The following is a 20,000-nucleotide window of genomic DNA, read 5'->3' as shown; positions in this document are numbered from 1 at the left end:
TTAGCTGATCTCTCTCTCTCCTTCCCACCTCCCTCCAGGCTCCTTGGTAGGGATGTCTTGTTAGCTGATCTCTCTCTCTCTCTCTCTCTCCTTCCCCCCTCCCTCCAGGCTCCTTGGCAGGGATGTCTTGTTAGCTGATCTCTCTCTCTCCTTCCCACCTCCCTCCAGGCTCCTTGGCAGGGATGTCTTGTTAGCTGATATCTCTCTCTCTCTCTCTCCTTCCCCCCTCCCTCCAGGCTCCTTGGCAGGGTAGTCTTGTTAGCTGATCTGTCTCTGTGGCGATAATGGCATTAGTAAAGCTGTCTCCATGATGGTGATAAAAACATTATCATGGGAAGAAGCAGAGCAGGGTGTCTTTAAGATTGGCCCTAGATTGACTCTAGACTGAGTGATCGCACATGTCCGTACACACATGCAGGCACACACAGAGCCGGGGGTCTTGATGACTGACCAGAGACTGAGTGAGCAGACCTTAATGAAACAGACAGGAGCTGGGAGCCCTGCACATAGAGATCATATTCAATTACTAGAGGGGCTATGTCATAAACCGTCAAAGTTCCAGAATGGGGGGAGAAAATGTCGGCCATCTTGGTCAGGGAGAAATCCAAACAAGTCTAATTGGAATGAATGGCAGTAGATTTAGATTTTACTTATGCAGGAAAATAAAAGTAAGGCATGTAATATATCACAATCGTGTAGTAGAGAAGTATTGTCAACCTAAAATATTATCATATACTGTAAAATAAGTATAAATACATTTTTATGTTTTTTTTTATAGCAATTTCTGTATAAATAGCCTTTAAAATATATCTAAATGTTTGTTTTCTTGGAAAGTTGTGCTAAAATATATTATATGATACAATATTAGTAGTTGTTGCATTTACATCTTGTCTAAGTCCTGTCAACAGCTGATGTCAGCCAGTGTTTGGCTGTGAATCGACTGTATTGTTTGAATGGAATGTTGTCATATTGACAGTTAATTATTATTTTTAAACACTAAGGAATGTTTCCTCTAAAACTGACTGGCTAGCTAGCTAACAAACATACAGTGCAGAAACATTATTCAGATGTATTATTTTACACAATGTCTTATCACACTACTGGTAAACCATGGTTGAACAACTCCCTGACCAAAATGGCTGACCTTTATTCCATCATTATAAGATTAACCTCCATTCTAGTATTCTAATTCCTAATTCTATGAGCCTGCAGTTCAATGAATCACACACAGAGATGGGAGACACACACATAAAGATGCACAGACACACACACACACACACAACATATGCAAGCACACACACTTGCATAGCTGAGACACACACACACACACACACGCACGCACGCGCACGCACGCACACACACACACACACACACACGTATACTGTATGTTTATCCATCTTCAGTGAGTCCTCAGAAGAGCTTGTTGTTTTGAATGACTCAGTGGGGAGTGAGGATATAAAAACACACCATGATTCCATCCTTCCCTCCGTTCTCCCTCCGCTCTCCCTCCGTTCTCCTTCCGTTCTCCCTCCGTTCTCCCTCCGCTCTCCCTCCGTTCCCCCTCCACTCTCCCTCTGTTCTCCCCCTATTCTCCCTCTAGTCTCCCTCCATTCTCCCTCCATTCTCCCTCCGTTCTCTCTCCACTCTCCCTCTGCTCTCCCTCCGTTCTCCCTCCACTCTCCCCATTCTCCCTCCGCTCTCCCTCCGTTCTCCCTCCGTTCTCCCTCCGTTCTCCCTCCGTTCTCTCCCCGTTCTCCCTCCAGTCTCCCTCCATTCTCCCTCCGTTCTCTCTCCACTCTCCTTCTGCTCTCCCTCCGTTCTCCCTCCACTCTCCCCATTCTCCCTCCACCTTCCCTCCACTCTCCCTCCGTTCTCCCTCCGTTCTCCATCAGCTCTCCCCGGTTCTGCCCCCATTCTCCCTCCACTCTCCCTCCGTTCTCCATCAGCTCTCCCCCCATTCTCTCTCCACTCTCCTTCCGCTGTCCCTCCACTCTCCCCATTCTCCCTCCGCTCTCCCTACACTCTCCCCATTCTCCCTCCACTCTCCCTCCGCTCTCCCTCTGCTCTCCCTCCACTCTCCCTCCGTTCTCCCTCCACTCTCCCTATTCTCCCTCCACTCTCCCTCCGTTCTCCCTCCACTCTCCCCACTCTCCCTCCACTCTGCCTCCGCTCTCCCTACACTCTCCCCATTCTCCCTCCACTCTCCCTCCGCTCTCCCTCCACTCTCCCTCCGTTCTCCCTCCACTCTCCCCATTCTCCCTCCACTCTCCCTCCGTTCTCCCTCCACTCTCCCCATTCTCCCTCCACTCTCCCTCCGTTCTCCCTCCACTCTCCCCATTCTCCCTCCGTTCTCCCGCCTCTCTCCCCATTCTCCCTCCGCTCTCCCTCCACTCTCCCCATTCTCCCTCCACTCTCCCCATTCTCCCTCCGCTCTCCCTCCACTCTCCCCATTCTCCCTCCGTTCTCCCTCCGTTCTCCCTCCACTCTCCCCATTCTCCCTCCAGTCTCCCCATTCTCCCTCCACTCTCCCTCCGTTCTCCCTCCACTCCCACTCCGTTCTCCCTCCACTCTCCCTCCACTCTCCCCATTCTCCCTCCACTCTCACCATTCTCCCTCCGCTCTCCCGCCGCTCTCCCTCCGCTGTCCCTCCACTCTCCCCATTCTCCCTCCGCTCTCCCTCTGCTCTCCCTCCGTTCTCCATCCACTCTCCCCATTCTCCTTCCTCTCTCCCTCCGTTCTCCCTCCACTCTCCCCATTCTCCCTCCACTCTCCCTCTGTTCTCCCTCCACTTTCCCCATTCTCACACCACTCTCCCTCCGTTCTCCCTCCACTCTCCCCATTCTCCCTCCGCTCTCCCTCCACCCCCCTCCGTTCTCCCTCCACTCTCCCCATTCTCCTTCCACTCTCCCTCCGTTCTCCCTCCACTCTCCCCATTCTCCCTCCACTCTCCCTCCGTTCTCCCTCCACTCTCCCCATTCTCCCTCCGCTCTCCCTCCACCCTCCCTCCATTCTCCCTCCACTCTCCCCATTCTCCCTCCGCTCTCCCTCCGTTCTCCCTCCACTCTCCCCATTCTCCCTCCACTCTCTCCATTCTCCCTCCACTCTCCCTCCGTTCTCCCTCCACTCTCCCTCCGTTCTCCCTCCACTCTCCCCATTACCCCTCCACTCTCCCCATTCTCCCTCTGCTCTCCCTCCGTTCTCCCTCCACTCTCCCCATTCTCCCTCCACTCTACCTCCGTTCTCCCTCACTCTGCCTCCGTTCTCCCTCCACCTTCCCTCCACTCTCCCTCCGTTCTCCCTCCGTTCTCCATCAGCTCTCCCCAGTTCTGCCCCCATTCTCCCTCCACTCTCCCTCCGTTCTCCATCAGCTCTCCCCCCATTCTCCCTCCACTCTCTCCACTCTCCTTCCGCTGTCCCTCCACTCTCCCCATTCTCCCTCCGCTCTCCCTACACTCTCCCCATTCTCCCTCCACTCTCCCTCCGCTCTCCCTCCGCTCTCACTCCACTCTCCCTCCATTCTCCCTCCACTCTCCCTATTCTCCCTCCACTCTCCCTCCTTTCTCCCTCCACTCTCCCCATTCTCCCTCCACTCTCCCTCCACTCTGCCTCCGCTCTCCCTACACTCTCCCCATTCTCCCTCCACTCTCCCTCCGCTCTCCCTCCACTCTCCCTCCGTTCTCCCTCCACTCTCCCCATTCTCCCTCCACTCTCCCTCCGTTCTCACTCCACTCTCCCCATTCTCCCTCCACTCTCCCTCCGTTCTCCCTCCACTCTCCCCATTCTCCCTCCGTTCTCCCGCCTCTCTCCCCATTCTCCCTCCGCTCTCCCTCCACTCTCCCCACTCTCCCTCCACTCTGCCTCCGCTCTCCCTACACTCTCCCCATTCTCCCTCCACTCTCCCTCCGCTCTCCCTCCACTCTCCCCATTCTCCCTCCGCTCTCCCTACACTCTCCCCATTCTCCCTCCGCTCTCCCTCCACTCTCCCTCCGTTCTCCCTCCACTCTCCCTATTCTCCCTCCACTCTCCCTCCGTTCTCCCTCCACTCTCCCCATTCTCCCTCCACTCTCCCTCCGTTCTCCCTCCACTCTCCCCACTCTCCCTCCACTCTGCCTCCGCTCTCCCTACACTCTCCCCATTCTCCCTCCACTCTCCCTCCGCTCTCCCTCCACTCTCCCTCCGTTCTCCCTCCACTCTCCCCATTCTCCCTCCACTCTCCCTCCGTTCTCACTCCACTCTCCCCATTCTCCCTCCACTCTCCCTCCGTTCTCCCTCCACTCTCCCCATTCTCCCTCCGTTCTCCCGCCTCTCTCCCCATTCTCCCTCCGCTCTCCCTCCACTCTCCCCATTCTCCCTCCACTCTCCCCATTCTCCCTCCGCTCTCTCCCCATTCTCCCTCCGTTCTCCCTCCGTTCTCCCTCCACTCTCCCCATTCTCCCTCCACTCTCCCCATTCTCCCTCCACTCTCCCTCTGTTCTCCCTCCACTCCCCCTCCGTTCTCCCTCCACTCTCCCTCCACTCTCCCCATTCTCCCTCCACTCTCACCATTCTCCCTCCGCTCTCCCGCCGCTCTCCCTCCGCTGTCCCTCCACTCTCCCCATTCTCCCTCCGCTCTCCCTCTGCTCTCCCTCCGTTCTCCCTCCACTCTCCCCATTCTCCTTCCTCTCTCCCTCCGTTCTCCCTCCACTCTCCCCATTCTCCCTCCACTCTCCCTCTGTTCTCCCTCCACTTTCCCCATTCTCACACCACTCTCCCTCCGTTCTCCCTCCACTCTCCCCATTCTCCCTCCGCTCTCCCTCCACCCCCCTCCGTTCTCCCTCCACTCTCCCCATTCTCCTTCCACTCTCCCTCCGTTCTCCCTCCACTCTCCCCATTCTCCCTCCACTCTCCCTCCGTTCTCCCTCCACTCTCCCCATTCTCCCTCCGCTCTCCCTCCACCCTCCCTCCATTCTCCCTCCACTCTCCCCATTCTCCCTCCGCTCTCCCTCCGTTCTCCCTCCACTCTCCCCATTCTCCCTCCACTCTCTCCATTCTCCCTCCACTCTCCCTCCGTTCTCCCTCCACTCTCCCTCCGTTCTCCCTCCACTCTCCCTCCGTTCTCCCTCCACTCTCCCCATTACCCCTCCACTCTCCCCATTCTCCCTCTGCTCTCCCTCCGTTCTCCCTCCACTCTCCCCATTCTCCCTCCACTCTCCCTCCGTTCTCCCTCCACTCTGCCTCCGTTCTCCCTCCACTCTCCCCATTCTCCTCCGCTCTCCCTCCGTTCTCCCTCCACTCTCCCCATTCTCCCTCCACTCTCCCCATTCTCCCTCCACTCTCCCTCCGTTCTCCCTCCACTCTCCCTCCGTTCTCCCTCCACTCTCCCCATTCTCCCTCCACTCTCCCTATTCTCCCTCTGCTCTCCCTCCGTTCTCCCTCCGCTCTCCCTCCGTTCTCCCTCTACTCTCCCCATTCTCCCTCCACTCTCCCCATTCTCCCTCCACTCTCCCCATTCTCCCTCCCTCCATTCTCCCTCCACTCTCCCCATTCTCCCTCCACTCTCCCCATTCTCCCTCCACTCCCTCGTTCTCCCTCCGCTGTCCCTCCACTCTCCCGCCATTCTCCCTCTGCTCTCCCTCCACTCCCCCCGCCAACAGATACACACACTCACCACTTCAATGAAACAACCTCAGTCCACAATCCTCAGATTGTGTGGTTTGTTCAGTGGCTGGCTCTCCAAGACAAAGACAAGGGGCCTTCAATACTGAATTTGGCATGGAACGAAAGAGCCACGTGTTTGCGTCTCCACAGCTACTGAACCACTGTAGTGCAGTGGGAATGATAGTTGTCTTCTCCTCTCTTCTTCTTGTCCTCCATCCCTCTATTCCATCCATCACAGAGCAGCGCCCGTGTCAACATTTCAGAGGGTTCGTGTCCAGAGAGGATCATCACCATTACAGGACCTACAGACTGTGTCTTCAGGGCCTTCACGATGATCACTCTCAAACTGGAAGAGGTCCGTCTCTGTCTTTCTCTCTTTTCTCTCGTCTCTCGTCTCTGCCTGCTTTTCAAACCTCTGGATGATTAGTGAGCATGTTGCACTATTCCATTCAATAGACCTTGAACAGGGAGCTGACTGAGTTAAGGGACTGTACGTTATTTATAATGAGGGATATCTGGAGAAAATTGAATCCCTCTGAAATGAAAATTGATGGCCCTCCCTTCAGTAAGAAAATTGTTTTACCCTCCCCTCCCCGAACACTTGGAAAAGACACAAGTGACCCTCCCCTATGCACAAAATGATAATTAAAACATGAGGTGGATAGCAGAGAACATGCCTACCATTTACCAATCACCCCTAGTACAGACCAGAGCATTAGATATGCAGTTAACCCCTCACCACTAGTACAGACCAGAGCATTAGATATGAAGTTAACCCCTCACCACTAGTACAGACCAGAGCATTAGATATGAAGTTAACCCCTCACCACTAGTACAGACCAGAGCATTAGATATGAAGTTAACCCTCACCACTAGTACAGACCAGAGCATTAGATATGAAGTTTTAGAAACTGTTATTTATTTTGTAAGCAGCCAGGAGGGGAATTCAATGCCTAATAAGGCATTTTTTATTTCATTATTATTTACTTCTAAGTTTAAAAAAAATACACACTACCGTCCAAACGTTCGGGGTCACTTAGAAATGTCCTTGTTTTTTAAAGAAAAACTACTTTTTTGTCCATTAAAATAACATCAAATTGATCAGAAACACAGTGTAGATATTGTTAATGTTGTAAATGACTATTGGTGCTGGAAACGGCTGATTTCTTTATGGAAAATCTATATAGGTGTCCAGAGGCCCATTATCAGCAACCGTCACTCCTGTGTTCCAATGACACGTTGTGTTAGCTAATCCAAGTTTATCATTTTAAAAGGTTAATTGATCATTAGAAAAACCCTTTTGCAATAATGTTAGCACAGCTGAAAACTGTAGTTCTGATTATAGAAGCAATAAAACTGGCTTTCTTTAGACTAGTTGAGTATCTGGAGCGTCGTTATTTGTGGGTTCGATTACAGGCTCAGGCTTACAGGCTTTCTTCTGAAACTTGTCAGTCTATTATTGTTCGGAGAAATTAAGGCTATTCCATGCGAGAAATTGCCAAGAAAGTGAAGATCTCGCTGTGTACTACTCCCTTCACAGAACAGCACAAACTGGCCCTAACCAGAATAGAAAGAGGAGTGGGAGGCCCCGGTGCACAACTGAGCAAGAGGACAAGTACATTAGAGTGTCTAGTTTGAGAAACAGACGCCTCACAAGTCCTCAACTGGCAGCTTCATTAAATAGTACCCACAAAACACCAGTCTCAATGTCAACAGTGAAGAGGCGACTCCAGGATGCTGGCCTTCTAGGCAGAGTTCCTCTGTCCAGTGTCTGTGTTCTTTTGCCCATCTTAATCTTTTCATTTTATTGGCCAGTCTGAGATATGGCTTTTTCTTTGCATCTCTGCCTAGATGTCCAGCATCCCGGAGTCGCCTCTTCACTGTTAACGTTGAGACTGACTGACTCAATATACCCTCACATACCCCCTCAATATACCCTCACATACCCCCTCAATATACCCTCACATACCTCCTCAATATACCCTCACATACCTCCTCAATATACCCTCACATACCCCCTCAATATACCCTCACATACCCCCTCAATATACCCTCACATACCCCCTCAATATACCCTCACATACCCCCTCAATATACCCTCACATACCCCCTCAATATACCCTCACATACCCCCTCAATATACCCTCACATACCTCCTCAATATACCCTCACATACCTCCTCAATATACCCTCACATACCATGTCAATATACCCTCACATACCCTGTCAATATACCCTCACATACCCTGTCAATATACCCTCACATACCCTGTCAATATACCCTCACATACCCCCTCAATATACCCTCACATACCCCCTCAATATACCCTCACATACCCCCTCAATATACCCTCACATACCCCCTCAATATACCCTCACATACCTCCTCAATATACCCTCACATACCCCCTCAATATACCCTCACATACCTAATCAATATACCCTCACATACCCTCTCAATATACCCTCACATACCCCCTCAATTCGAGCCCTGGTTTTAACTTATTTCTGGAATAGGAAGAAAGCCCTCTTGTTGTTAGTATCCTCAAGTTAAATTAAAATGTTAAATTAAAATTAATGACTGTTTAAAGGAATTTGGTCTTCTCGAATTAGCCTACTTTCAGCACACATGGGCTGTCCATCTCTGCAGCTGCCGCTTCATAGTAATGTATGTAAATTACTCAAATATGGCTTATTGTAACTCTGATAAATACACTATATACAAAAGTATGTGGACACCCCTTCAAATGAGTGGATTTGGCTATTTCAGCCACACACGCTGCTGACAGGTGGATACATTTGAGCACACGGCCATGCAATCTCCATAAACAAACATTGGCAGTAGAATGGCCTCACTGAAGAGCTCAGTGACTTTCAACGTGGCATTGTGACATCGAAGACTTTCAACGTGGCATCGTCACAGGAAGCCGCCTTTCCAACAAGTCAGTTCGTCAAATATCTGCCCTGCTAGAGCTGCCCCGGTCAACTGTAAGTGCTGTTATTTTGACGTGGAAACATCTAGGAGCAACAACGGCTTAGCCGCAAAGTGGTAGGCCGCACAAGCTCACAGAACTGGAGCGCCGAGTGCTGAGTGCTGAAGCTTAAAAATAATCTGTGAACACTCACTACCGAGTTCCAAACTGCCTTCTGGAAGCAACGTCAGCACCAGAACTCTTTGTCTGGAGTGTCATGAACTGGGTTTCCATGGCCGAACAGCCGCACACAAGCCTAAGATCACCATGCGCAATACCAAGCGTCGGCTGGAGTGGTGTAAAGCTCAACGCCATTGGACTCTGGAGCAGTGGAAACAAGTTCGCTGGAGTGATGAATCACGCTTCACCATCTGGCAGTCCGACGGACGAATCTGGGTTTGGCGGATGCCAGAAGAACACTACCTACCCGAATGCGTAGTGCCAATTGTAAAGTTTGGTGGAGGAGGAACACTGGTCTGGGGCTGTTTTTTATGTTTTGGGCTAAGCCCCTTAGAAATTGTTTGTCGAGATCTGTGTGGATGAACTTGACTGGCTTGCACAAAGCCATTGAACACCTTTGGGATTAGGCCGATAGCTTGCTTGGAAAATGCCACTTGCACGTGTCTCTGCATGGATAGTTTGAGCAGCGGTCTTTTCGGACGGACCCATCCTAATTCATGTCCTGTTATGTACTCGTTCAGAACACCGAATATTTCACCTGCAGATCCGAGGTAACTCTATAAATTCTTCGTATATGTAACAAATATATACCAGAAGCGGCATGTGAAATGTCAGTCGTCTCGTCTAATTGGATTGTAAACAACCAATTTGATGTGGGGGCTCTGTCTAAGACCTGCATGTGAGTCCATATCATCTGCTGTATCCTGGATTCTATGCGTGACAATGTGTGTCCATCGGAAATCAGGATATCACTGATCTAAGTAGCAGCCGTGGGCCTAACACCTCTCGGCAAGCATCCGCACCTCTCTGCAAGCATCCGCATCTCTCGGCAAGCATCCGCGACTAAGGGCACGACCAGCTTTTCAGCTATAGAGAAAGGAGAATGTTACGTGAGAGAGGAAGCCTTCAGTGTTCTGTCGTTGTCTGGGAAACTATTGTGCAGCAATCTCTCTTTTTCTGTCAAAAAAAAAAAAAAAAGACATGGTCTGGTTTATCCTTGAGATGTGGAGGTTTTGATTCGGTGCATATTTTTTATTTGATGGCGGCATCGCATCGCTGCTGAGGCAAGTCTGACACATCAGACCGTTTTTTTTGGCGGGCAGCTGTTATTTGAAACACGTCCAGGGAGAGAGAGCGTGCAGGCAGGCTGAGCAGCAGGACTAGCTTGTGTGTGTGTGTGTGTGTGTGTGTGTGTGTGTGTGTGTGTGTGTGTGTGTGTGTGTGTGTGTGTGTGTGTGTGTGTGTGTGTGTGTGTGTGTGTGTGTGTGTGTGTGTGTGTGTGTGTGTGTGTGTGTGTTTTTGTGTGTGTGTGCGTGCGTGTGTGTGTGTGCGTGCGTGCGTGTGTGTGTGTGTATCTCACTCTTTCTGTCACACATACAGGCTTATAGACATCTCCTCTCACAGTCCCTCTGTTGACTCCTCCCTTCACAGTGAAGACAGAGTTCCCATAGTAACACTAGGGGTGGTCCTGGAGCCCTGCTCCGCCCAGTCACGTGATGTACAACACATGAGTGTGCTAAAGAGCACGTTTTAGTGTGATGTAAAACACGCTACTGAAAGAAAGAAGAAAGTTACAAGGAGCCCCATTCAGACTTGGTCAGCTGGTGGGTCAGCTATGTCTCTTTTCTGGTTTTACAATGAACAATAACAAGTCATCACATGGTAGTCTGACTTCCCCCGCCCCCCCCCCCCCCCAAAAAAAAAAAAAATAAACTGAGTAATAGTATTGTGACTCTTAAAGACACAGAGAACAGAAAGAAACACACAAATATTTAAATGACTGTATGTTCTGTTAACTTCCTCTGAGGACACACTGTGTTGCTCTTTGTTTTTCCTACTGTTACAAAAAGAGATTTGTACTAAACAATATCTCTCTCTATATATATATATATATATATAAACTGGGTAGTTCGAGCCCTGGTTGTAACCAGGTTATAATAGCGATAAGGCACCTCTTGGGTTTTTGATATATGGCCAATATACCACGGCTAAGGGCTGTATCCAGGCATACATGATGCATTGTGGGTAAGAACAGCCCATAGCCGTATACCACACCCCCTCGGGCCTTATTGCTTATATATACATATATACTGTGGGGCAAAAAAAGATTTAGTCAGCCACCAATTGTGCAAGTTCTCCCACTCAAACAGATGAGAGAGGCACACACAAGATGAGAGAGGGACAGAGAGAGAACTACTTAGAAATCGGGCCCATAGTATGTAAGGTAGTGAGTAGCAGGACCCTTATAGAAGGAAGTAGCTATTTCCTGTGGTTTGTTCAGTGATTTAGAGTGTTGGATTGACTAGGGAGGATTATACTGTTCTATTAAGGGAGTATTTCATAGTTTTAAATTAAGTCTTCGGAGGTGACATTTAAATCTGCCTGATCCACATGAGGAGAAACCGGCCGTCCCCAATCAACCAGACAGAAAAGAGAGGCACAGCTAATCCAGCTAACGGAGAGAGAGAGAGAGAGAGAGAGATGGAGAGAGGAGGGAGGGGGGAGAGAGAGAGGAAGAGAGGGGGGGAGAGAGGAAGAGAGGAAGGGAGGGGGAGAGAGAGGAGGGCAGGGAAGATGAGAGAGGGGGGAGAGAGACAAAGAGACAAAGGGGAGGGAGAGAGGAGAGAGACAAAGGGGGGAGGGAGATAGGGAGGAGGGGAAGAGAGAGAGGGAGGGGGAGAGATACAGAGAGAGAGGGAGGTGGAGAGAGATATAGAGATAGAAGGAGGGGGAGAGATACAGAGAGAGAGGGAGGGGGGAGAGATACAGAGAGAGAGGGAGGGGAGAGAGGGAGGGGGAGAGATACAGAGAGAGAGAGAGAGGGAGGGAGAGAGGGAGGGAGAGAGGGAGAGAGATACAGAGAGAGGGGGAGGGGAGAGAGGGAGGGGAAGAGATACAGAGAGAGAGGGAGGGGAGAGAGATACAGAGAGAGAGGGAGGGGAGAGATACAGAGAGAGAGGGAGGGGGAGAGATACAAAGAGGGAGGGAGGAGAGAGAGATACAGAGAGAGAGGGAGGGGAGAGAGATACAGAGAGAGAGGGAGGGGAGAGATACAGAGAGGGAGAGAGGGAGGGGAGGCAGGTAGGAGGGAGGGGAGAGAAAGAGAGAAAAATACATTAAGAGAGATTAAGATAGAGAGACAGGAAGTCACTGCCTCGTTTGCATACGGATATTCATCTCCAGGTTATTTTGAATACAAACGTATACTTTCTCTCCCATCCATTCCAAGCGGTGCTCAAGAGATTTAGGAGTTAGCGCTGAAAGAATACTAAAACGATCCTTCCAAAACGCCAAACCCCTTGATCATTTATACACACTTTCTATTTGGAGAGAAATACATAATCATGTGTGCATTACGTTGAGAAGACACAGGGGAGACTATAGGTTTGAGTCAAGGAAGCATAGTACGGATTCAGGTCACGTACACTCTAAACTGATGTGATGGGCGGCTGGACAGCCCATGCTATTTACATTTCAAATGCTTCTAGAGACCTGCTACGGCTAATTGATTGGAGCGATGCTACGGCTAATTGATTAGCACAATGCTACGGCTAATTGATTGGCGCAATGCTACAGCTAATTGATTGATGCAATGCTACGGCTAATTGATTGTTGCAATTCTACGGCTAATTGATTAGTGCAATGCTACGGCTAATTGATTAGTGTAATGTTACAGCTAATTGATTGATGCAATGCTACGGCTAATTGATTGGCGCAATGCTACGGCTAATTGATTGGGGCCATGATTTAGGATTATATTTATTACCTATAGCTTAATTAAGGAGCCTTGGACCTCTATGAGCCCTCTACTGCAGCAGAGTATGATATGCAGGAGCAGTACTATGGGGGAAGCAGGTAGCCTAGTGGTTAGAGGCAGGTAGCCTAGTGGTTAGAGGCAGGTAGCCTAGTGGTTAGAGGCAGGTAGCCTAGTGGTTAGAGGCAGGTAGCCTAGTGGTTAGAGGCAGGTAGCCTAGTGGTTAGAGGCAGGTAGCCTAGTGGTTAGAGAGGCAGGTTGCCTAGTGGTTAGAGGCAGGTAGCCTAGTGGTTAGAGGCAGGTAGCCTAGTGGTTAGAGAGGCAGGTTGCCTAGTGGTTAGAGGCAGGTAGCCTAGTGGTTAGATGCAGGTAGCCTAGTGGTTAGAGGCAGGTAGCCTAGTGGTTAGAGGCAGGTAGCCTAGTGGTTAGAGAGGCAGGTAGCCTAGTGGTTAGAGGCAGGTAGCCTAGTGGTTAGAGGCAGGTAGCCTAGTGGTTAGAGGCAGGTAGCCTAGTGGTTAGAGGCAGGTAGCCTAGTGGTTAGAGAGGCAGGTTGCCTAGTGGTTAGAGGCAGGTAGCCTAGTGGTTAGATGCAGGTAGCCTAGTGGTTAGAGGCAGGTAGCCTAGTGGTTAGAGGCAGGTAGCCTAGTGGTTAGAGGCAGGTAGCCTAGTGGTTAGAGCGTTGAGGCCAGTTACCGAAAGGTTGCTAGATTGAATCCCTGAGCTCTGTTGTTCTGCCCCTGAACAAGGTAGTTAAGCCACTGTTCCTGTTCCTCATTGTGTAAATAAGAATGTGTTCTTAACTGCTTTGCCTGGTTAAATAATACAAATGTGATGATGTGGGGCTTGTGCAAAGGGAAAGTTGTGAATACAAGCCCTACAGTTTTCATTGTTCAGGTCACATGACCAGGAAAAACCTCATCCACAAGTCACCCTCTTAAGAGAAAGAGAATGGTGTTTCTGAAAAGTGAATAGATTTGACCAGCAGTGTAAATATTGTCTGGGATCTACATAGGAATGGATAGAGGAAGACAACAGACAAGGATCTACATAGGAATGGGATATAGGAAGACAACAGACAAGGATCTACATAGGAATGGATAGAGGAAGACAACAGACAAGGATCTACATAGGAATGGATAGAGGAAGACAACAGACAAGGATCTACATAGGAATGGATAGAGGAAGACAACAGGCAAGGATCTACATAGGAATGGGATATAGGAAGACAACAGACAAGGATCTACATAGGAATGGATAGAGGAAGACAACAGACAAGGATCTACATAGGAATGGATAGAGGAAGACAACAGACAAGGATCTACATAGGAATGGATAGAGGAAGACAACAGACAAGGATCTACATAGGAATGGATAGAGGAAGACAACAGACAAGGATCTACATAGGAATGGATAGAGGAAGACAACAGACAAGGATCTACATAGGAATGGATAGAGGAAGACAACAGGCAAGGATCTACATAGGAATGGGATATAGGAAGACAACAGACAAGGATCTACATAGGAATGGATAGAGGAAGACAACAGACAAGGATCTACATAGGAATGGATAGAGGAAGACAACAGACAAGGATCTACATAGGAATGGATAGAGGAAGACAACAGACAAGGATCTACATAGGAATGGATAGAGGAAGACAACAGACAAGGATCTACATAGGAATGGGATATAGGAAGACAACAGACAAGGATCTACATAGGAATGGATAGAGGAAGACAACAGACAAGGATCTACATAGGAATGGGATATAGGAAGACAACAGACAAGGATCTACATAGGAATGGATAGAGGAAGACAACATACCAGAGGTTGGCACAGTTCTGTTCCATCAGCCTTTCTTCCTCTTGACTGGCAGGATCCAGAACCGGTGATGTGCAAACTAAACTCTCAATGTTACAGGTGGTGTTTATACGAGTATAGGAATGGTACATTATTCCATGTGTAACTCTGTGTTGTTGTACTGTATGTGTCGAATTGCTACGCTTTATCTTGGCCAGGTCGCAGTTGCAAACAAGAACTTGTTCTCAACCTGGTTAAATAAAGGTTAAATACAAAAAATAAATAAAACATTTACATTACTAACCGTCATCTTGACCAGCATTTACCCATGTATCCTTACTAAACCCCTGGTTGTAGGGTCACTGTCCTTATGTGGTTCTTTTTACCCACCTTAGTTGAATACACTAAGAACAAGTCACTCTGCTAAATTACTAAAAGCTTTAAAAAGCTTTACTAAAAGCCTTCTACAACCAATCAGCTTTGTTCTCTCTAGGACCTTTCAACTCTGGTAGCCAATGGCACGGTCACCAGCAAGCCTCCCGTCACCCTACGATTGGTCATTCCTGCCAGCCAATGTGGCTCTCTCATCGGGAAGGGCGGCTCCAAGATCAAGGAGATCAGAGAGGTGAGTGTTTCTCTCAACATCTGTCCTCTAGCATAGTCTCCTCCCCTTCATCTGCACCGATTGGAAAAGACTTGACCTGGGAAAACAATATGGTGGCTCGCTGTCAGTTCTTTCAGTACAGTACAGTAAAGGAAAGCAGGTGAGGAGAGGGCAGAGTTCAAAGTTCAAAGTCTGATTCATGTGATACAGTTTATTATTGCATCTGTGTGTCAGATTAATGACAGGTGGATTTTTCCCATTGGACAGGTGAAAACAATATGGTGGAAGCTCATCAGGAAAGGGGAAAGGTTGTCCAACTGAATGTATTCAACTGAAATGTGTCTTCTGCATTTAACCCCCAACCCCTCTGAATCAGGGAGGTGGGTGGGGTGGGTGGGGGGGCTGCCTTAATCGACATCCACAGCACCCGGGAAACAATGGATTAACAGCCTTGCTCAGAACGACAGATTTTTTTACCTCGTCAGCTCGGGGATTCGATCCAGCAATCTTCCTGGTTACTGGCCTCTTTACGCTTTAACCACTAGACTACCTGCCTACTCTAACCACTAGGCTATCTGCCTCCTCTAACCACTAGGCTACCTGCCTCCTCTAACCACTAGACTACCTGCCTCCTCTAACCACTAGACTATCTGCCTCCTCTAACCACTAGGCTACCTGCCTCCTCTAACCACTAGGCTACCTGCCCCTCTAACCACTAGACTACCTGCCTCCTCTAACCACTAGACTACCTGCCTCCTCTAACCACTAGGCTACCTGCCTCCTCTAACCACTAGGCTACCTGCCTCCTCTAACCACTAGGCTACCTGCCTCCTCTAACCACTAGGCTACCTGCCTCCTCTAACCACTAGGCTATCTGCCGCCCCATTAGGCTATCGGCCTCCTCTAACCACTAGGCTATCTGCCCCCTTTAACCACTAGGCTACCTGCCTCCTCTAACCACTAGACTACCTGCCTCCTCTAACCACTAGGCTACCTGCCTCCTCTAACCACAAGACTATCTGCCTCCTCTAACCACTAGGCTACCTGCCTCCTCTAACCACTAGGCTACCTGCCGCCTCTAACCACTAGACTACCTGCCTCCTCTAACCACTAGGCTACCTGCCTCCTCTAACCACAAGACTATCTGCCTCCTCTAACCACTAGGCTACCTGCCGCCTCTACACTCTATCCACTAGGCTACCTACCACTCTAACCACTAGGCTATCTGCCACCCCATTAGGCTATCTGCCTCCTCTAACCACTAGGCTACCTGCCTCCTCTAACCACTAGACTACCTGCCTCCTCTAACCACTAGGCTACCTGCCTCCTCTAACCACTAGGCTATCTGCCTCCTCTAACCACTAGGCTACCTGCCTCGTCTAACCACTAGGCTACCTGCCTCCTCTAACCACTAGGTTACCTGCCTCCTCTAACCAATCTGCCTCCTCTAACCACTAGACTACCTGCCTCCTCTAACCACTAGACTACCTGCCTCCTCTAACCACTAGACTACCTGCCTCCTCTAACCACTAGGCTACCTGCCTCCTCTAACCACTAGACTACCTGCCTCCTCTAACCACTAGGCTACCTGCCTCCTCTAACCACTAGACTACCTGCCTCCTCTAACCACTAGACTACCTGCCTCCTCTAACCACTAGACTACCTGCCTCCTCTAACCACTAGACTACCTGCCTCCTTTAACCACTAGGCTATCTGCCGCCCCATTAGGCTATCTGCCTCCTTTAACCACTAGGCTATCTGCCTCCTTTAACCACTAGGCTATCTGCCTCCTTTAACCACTAGGCTATCTGCCGCCCCATTAGGCTATCTGCCTCCTCTAACCACTAGGCTATCTGCCTCCTCTAACCACTAGGCTATCTGCCTCCTCTAACCACTAGGCTACCTGCCTCCTCTAACCACCAGACTACCTGCCTCCTCTAACTACTAGGTTACCTGCCTCCTCTAACCACTAGGCTACCTGCCTCCTCTAACCACTAGACTACCTGCCTCCTCTAACCACTAGGCTATCTGCCTCCTCTAACCACTAGACTCCCTGCCTCCTCTAACCACTAGACTCCCTGCCTCCTCTAACCACTAGGCTATCTGCCTCCTCTAACCACTAGGCTACCTGCCTACTCTAACCACCATACTACGTGCCTCCTCTAACCACTAGGTTACCTGCCTCCTCTAACCACTAGGCTATCTGCCTCCTCTAACCACTAGACTACCTGCCTCCTCTAACCACTAGGCTACCTGCCTCCTCTAACCACTAGACTACCTGCCTCCTCTAACCACTAGGCTACCTGCCTCCTCTAACCACTAGACTACCTGCCTCCTCTAACCACTAGACTACCTGCCTCCTTTAACCACTAGGCTATCTGCCTCCTTTAACCACTAGGCTATCTGCCTCCTTTAACCACTAGACTACCTGCCTCCTCTAACCACTAGGCTACCTGCCTCCTCTATCCACTAGACTACCTGCCACTCTAACCACTAGACTACCTGCCTCTCTAACCACTAGGCTACCTGCCTCCTCTAACCACTAGGCTACCTGCCTCCTCTAACCACTAGACTACCTGCCTCCTTTAACCACTAGGCTATCTGCCTCCTCTAACCACTAGACTACCTGCCTCCTCTAACCACTAGACTACCTGCCTCCTTTAACCACTAGGCTATCTGCCGCCCCATTAGGCTATCTGCCTCCTCTAACCACTAGGCTATCTGCCTCCTCTAACCACTAGACTACCTGCCTCCTCTAACCACCAGGCTACCTGCCTCCTCTAACCACCAGGCTATCTGCCTCCTCTAACCACTAGGCTACCTGCCTCCTCTAACCACCAGACTACCTGCCTCCTCTAACCACTAGACTACCTGCCTCCTCTAACCACTAGACTACCTGCCTCCTCTAACCACTAGACTACCTGCCTCCTTTAACCACTAGGCTATCTGCCGCCCCATTAGGCTATCTGCCTCCTCTAACCACTAGGCTATTTGCCTCCTCTAACCACTAGGCTATCTGCCGCCCCATTAGGCTGGTTTTCACCTGGTCAGTTATTTCAGATCAGAGCTGGATGAGAAGAGCCGAGGAGGAACCTGACACCTGTTTTTATCCTACTTGTAGTACTTCAGTACATATGACTAAACAGTTTTTTCCTGATCTTACCACTCAGCACGTTTTAATAGATGTTCTGTTTAGGATAGGAACGGATGGAGGACCTGATTGGGAGTCCCACAGAGCGGCGCACATTTGGCCCACAGGCTGTCATTGTAAATAAGAGTGTGTTCTTAACTGACTTGTCTAGTTAAATAAAGATTAAATAAAGGTTAAATAAATCAAAATAAATCACTATGCATGTGTACATAATACACAGAAATCTCCAGCAAAACATGATGTGACTTGATACTTAATACCTGCAAAAGGGAAATAAACTCCTTGAACTATTTGAACCATTTGAACCACTTGACCCACTATTTGAACCATTTGAACCCCTATTTGAACCCCTATTTGAACCACTATTTGAACCCCTATTTGAACCCCTATTTGAACCACTATTTGAACCACTATTTGAACCACTATTTGAACCCCTATTTGAACCACTATTTGAACCCCTATTTGAACCCCTATTTGAACCACTATTTGAACCCCTATTTGAACCCCTATTTGAACCCCACACACACATTTGAACTTGAGGGGAGAATTGTTTTTAGACAGTTGAGAAAGTGTCTGTGTCTATTTGCAATTTAAATATGAGACAGAATTAAAAGGTAAACAATAAGAAGTTAAGCCATTTGTTTTTCTCTTGTAAAGCAGATAAATGACCTGTGTAATTTCTCTTGTAAAGCAGATAAATGACCTGTGTAATTTCTCTTGTAAAGCAGATAAATGACCTGTGTAATTTCTCTTGTAAAGCAGATAAATGACCTGTGTAGTTTCTCTTGTAAAGCAGATGAATAAATGACCTGTGTATTTTCTCACTCAACAGACCACCGGGGCACAAGTACAAGTAGCTGGTGACCTTCTGCCCAACTCCACCGAGAGAGGAGTGACGATATCTGGAACCCAAGACGCCGTCATCCAGTGTGTTAAACTCATCTGCACTGTCATTCTCGAGGTACTGTACACTCGGCTGCGTTCCCAACCACTTCATCCCGAAAGTTTAGCAGATATCAGTGTTGTTTTATCGGTATGTCTCGTGGTTTTCAGCAGCACGTCATTACCATGGTAAGTGATGGAAGGTCATAATTGATTTAAAGACCGTAGCAATTTTTATTGTTTACAACAAAAAAATAACGATATATTTTTGGTCCCATTCTAACGTTCAAATGAACAGTAACTGAATGCCTCGATGCCTGTCTGCCTGCTTCACATAACAAGCCACAGCCACGTGACTCACTGTCTGTAGAAGGGACGGTGTACCTAATAAACTGGCCACTTCATGTATATGTTGTTGTTTAAACACAAGTGCAAACTTCGAGGAGTAGGCTACTTCAGTAGTTAGTCTGATGGTGCCCTCTGATGTCATGTCTGTTTGTCTGTAATGCGATATTTAAAATGTATTAATTAACCTCTTATCTGCAAGGCTTAAGAACTAGCTTACCACAGCGAGTAGAGCACTTATGAGGATAAATGCTAAATGCTAAATGCTAAAACAGAGAAATCAAAGGATTTAGTTATTCCACTTTAATCCAACACATTCTGCAACTCATCTATCCTTTTAGGCTGCACAACTATATTTGATTTTGTGTTTTTTTAAATGTTTTACTAAAAGCTACCTTGAGTTTAATACTGTTTAAAATTTTGGTCGTCTTGTATCTAGTCACCTCCGAAAGGAGCCACTATTCCGTATCGACCCGGCCCCTCCCCAGGAACAGTCATGATCGCCGGGAACCAGGTGAGGACACACACACACACACACACACACACACACACACACACACACACACACACACACACACACACACACACACACACACACACACACACACACACACACACACACACGCATACACACACACACACACACACATACACACACGAGAAACCTCGTAACATAA

At 48.9% G+C, this 20,000-nt stretch overlaps 1 protein-coding gene across 5 annotated transcripts in view; it reads left to right on the top strand.

The window, feature by feature from the left end:
- The window catches only part of pcbp4 (poly(rC) binding protein 4), a 148,238-nt gene that overhangs the window by 95,801 nt on the left and 32,437 nt on the right, over window positions 1-20,000 (top strand). For all 5 annotated transcript variants that reach the window (XM_036950945.1, XM_036950942.1, XM_036950944.1 and 2 more), the window contains exons 5-8: window positions 5,876-5,992; window positions 14,835-14,966; window positions 18,929-19,057; window positions 19,763-19,837. In XM_036950945.1, coding sequence (XP_036806840.1) covers window positions 5,876-5,992; window positions 14,835-14,966; window positions 18,929-19,057; window positions 19,763-19,837 — 453 coding nt within the window. The remainder of the gene's footprint in view (window positions 1-5,875; window positions 5,993-14,834; window positions 14,967-18,928; window positions 19,058-19,762; window positions 19,838-20,000) is intronic.

The sequence above is a fragment of the Oncorhynchus mykiss genome, chromosome 17, assembly GCF_013265735.2.
Source record: "Oncorhynchus mykiss isolate Arlee chromosome 17, USDA_OmykA_1.1, whole genome shotgun sequence".
Classification (NCBI taxonomy): domain Eukaryota; kingdom Metazoa; phylum Chordata; class Actinopteri; order Salmoniformes; family Salmonidae; genus Oncorhynchus; species Oncorhynchus mykiss.
Note: the sequence above shows the minus strand (reverse complement) of the source record. Positions and strands in the feature narration are given on the sequence as shown.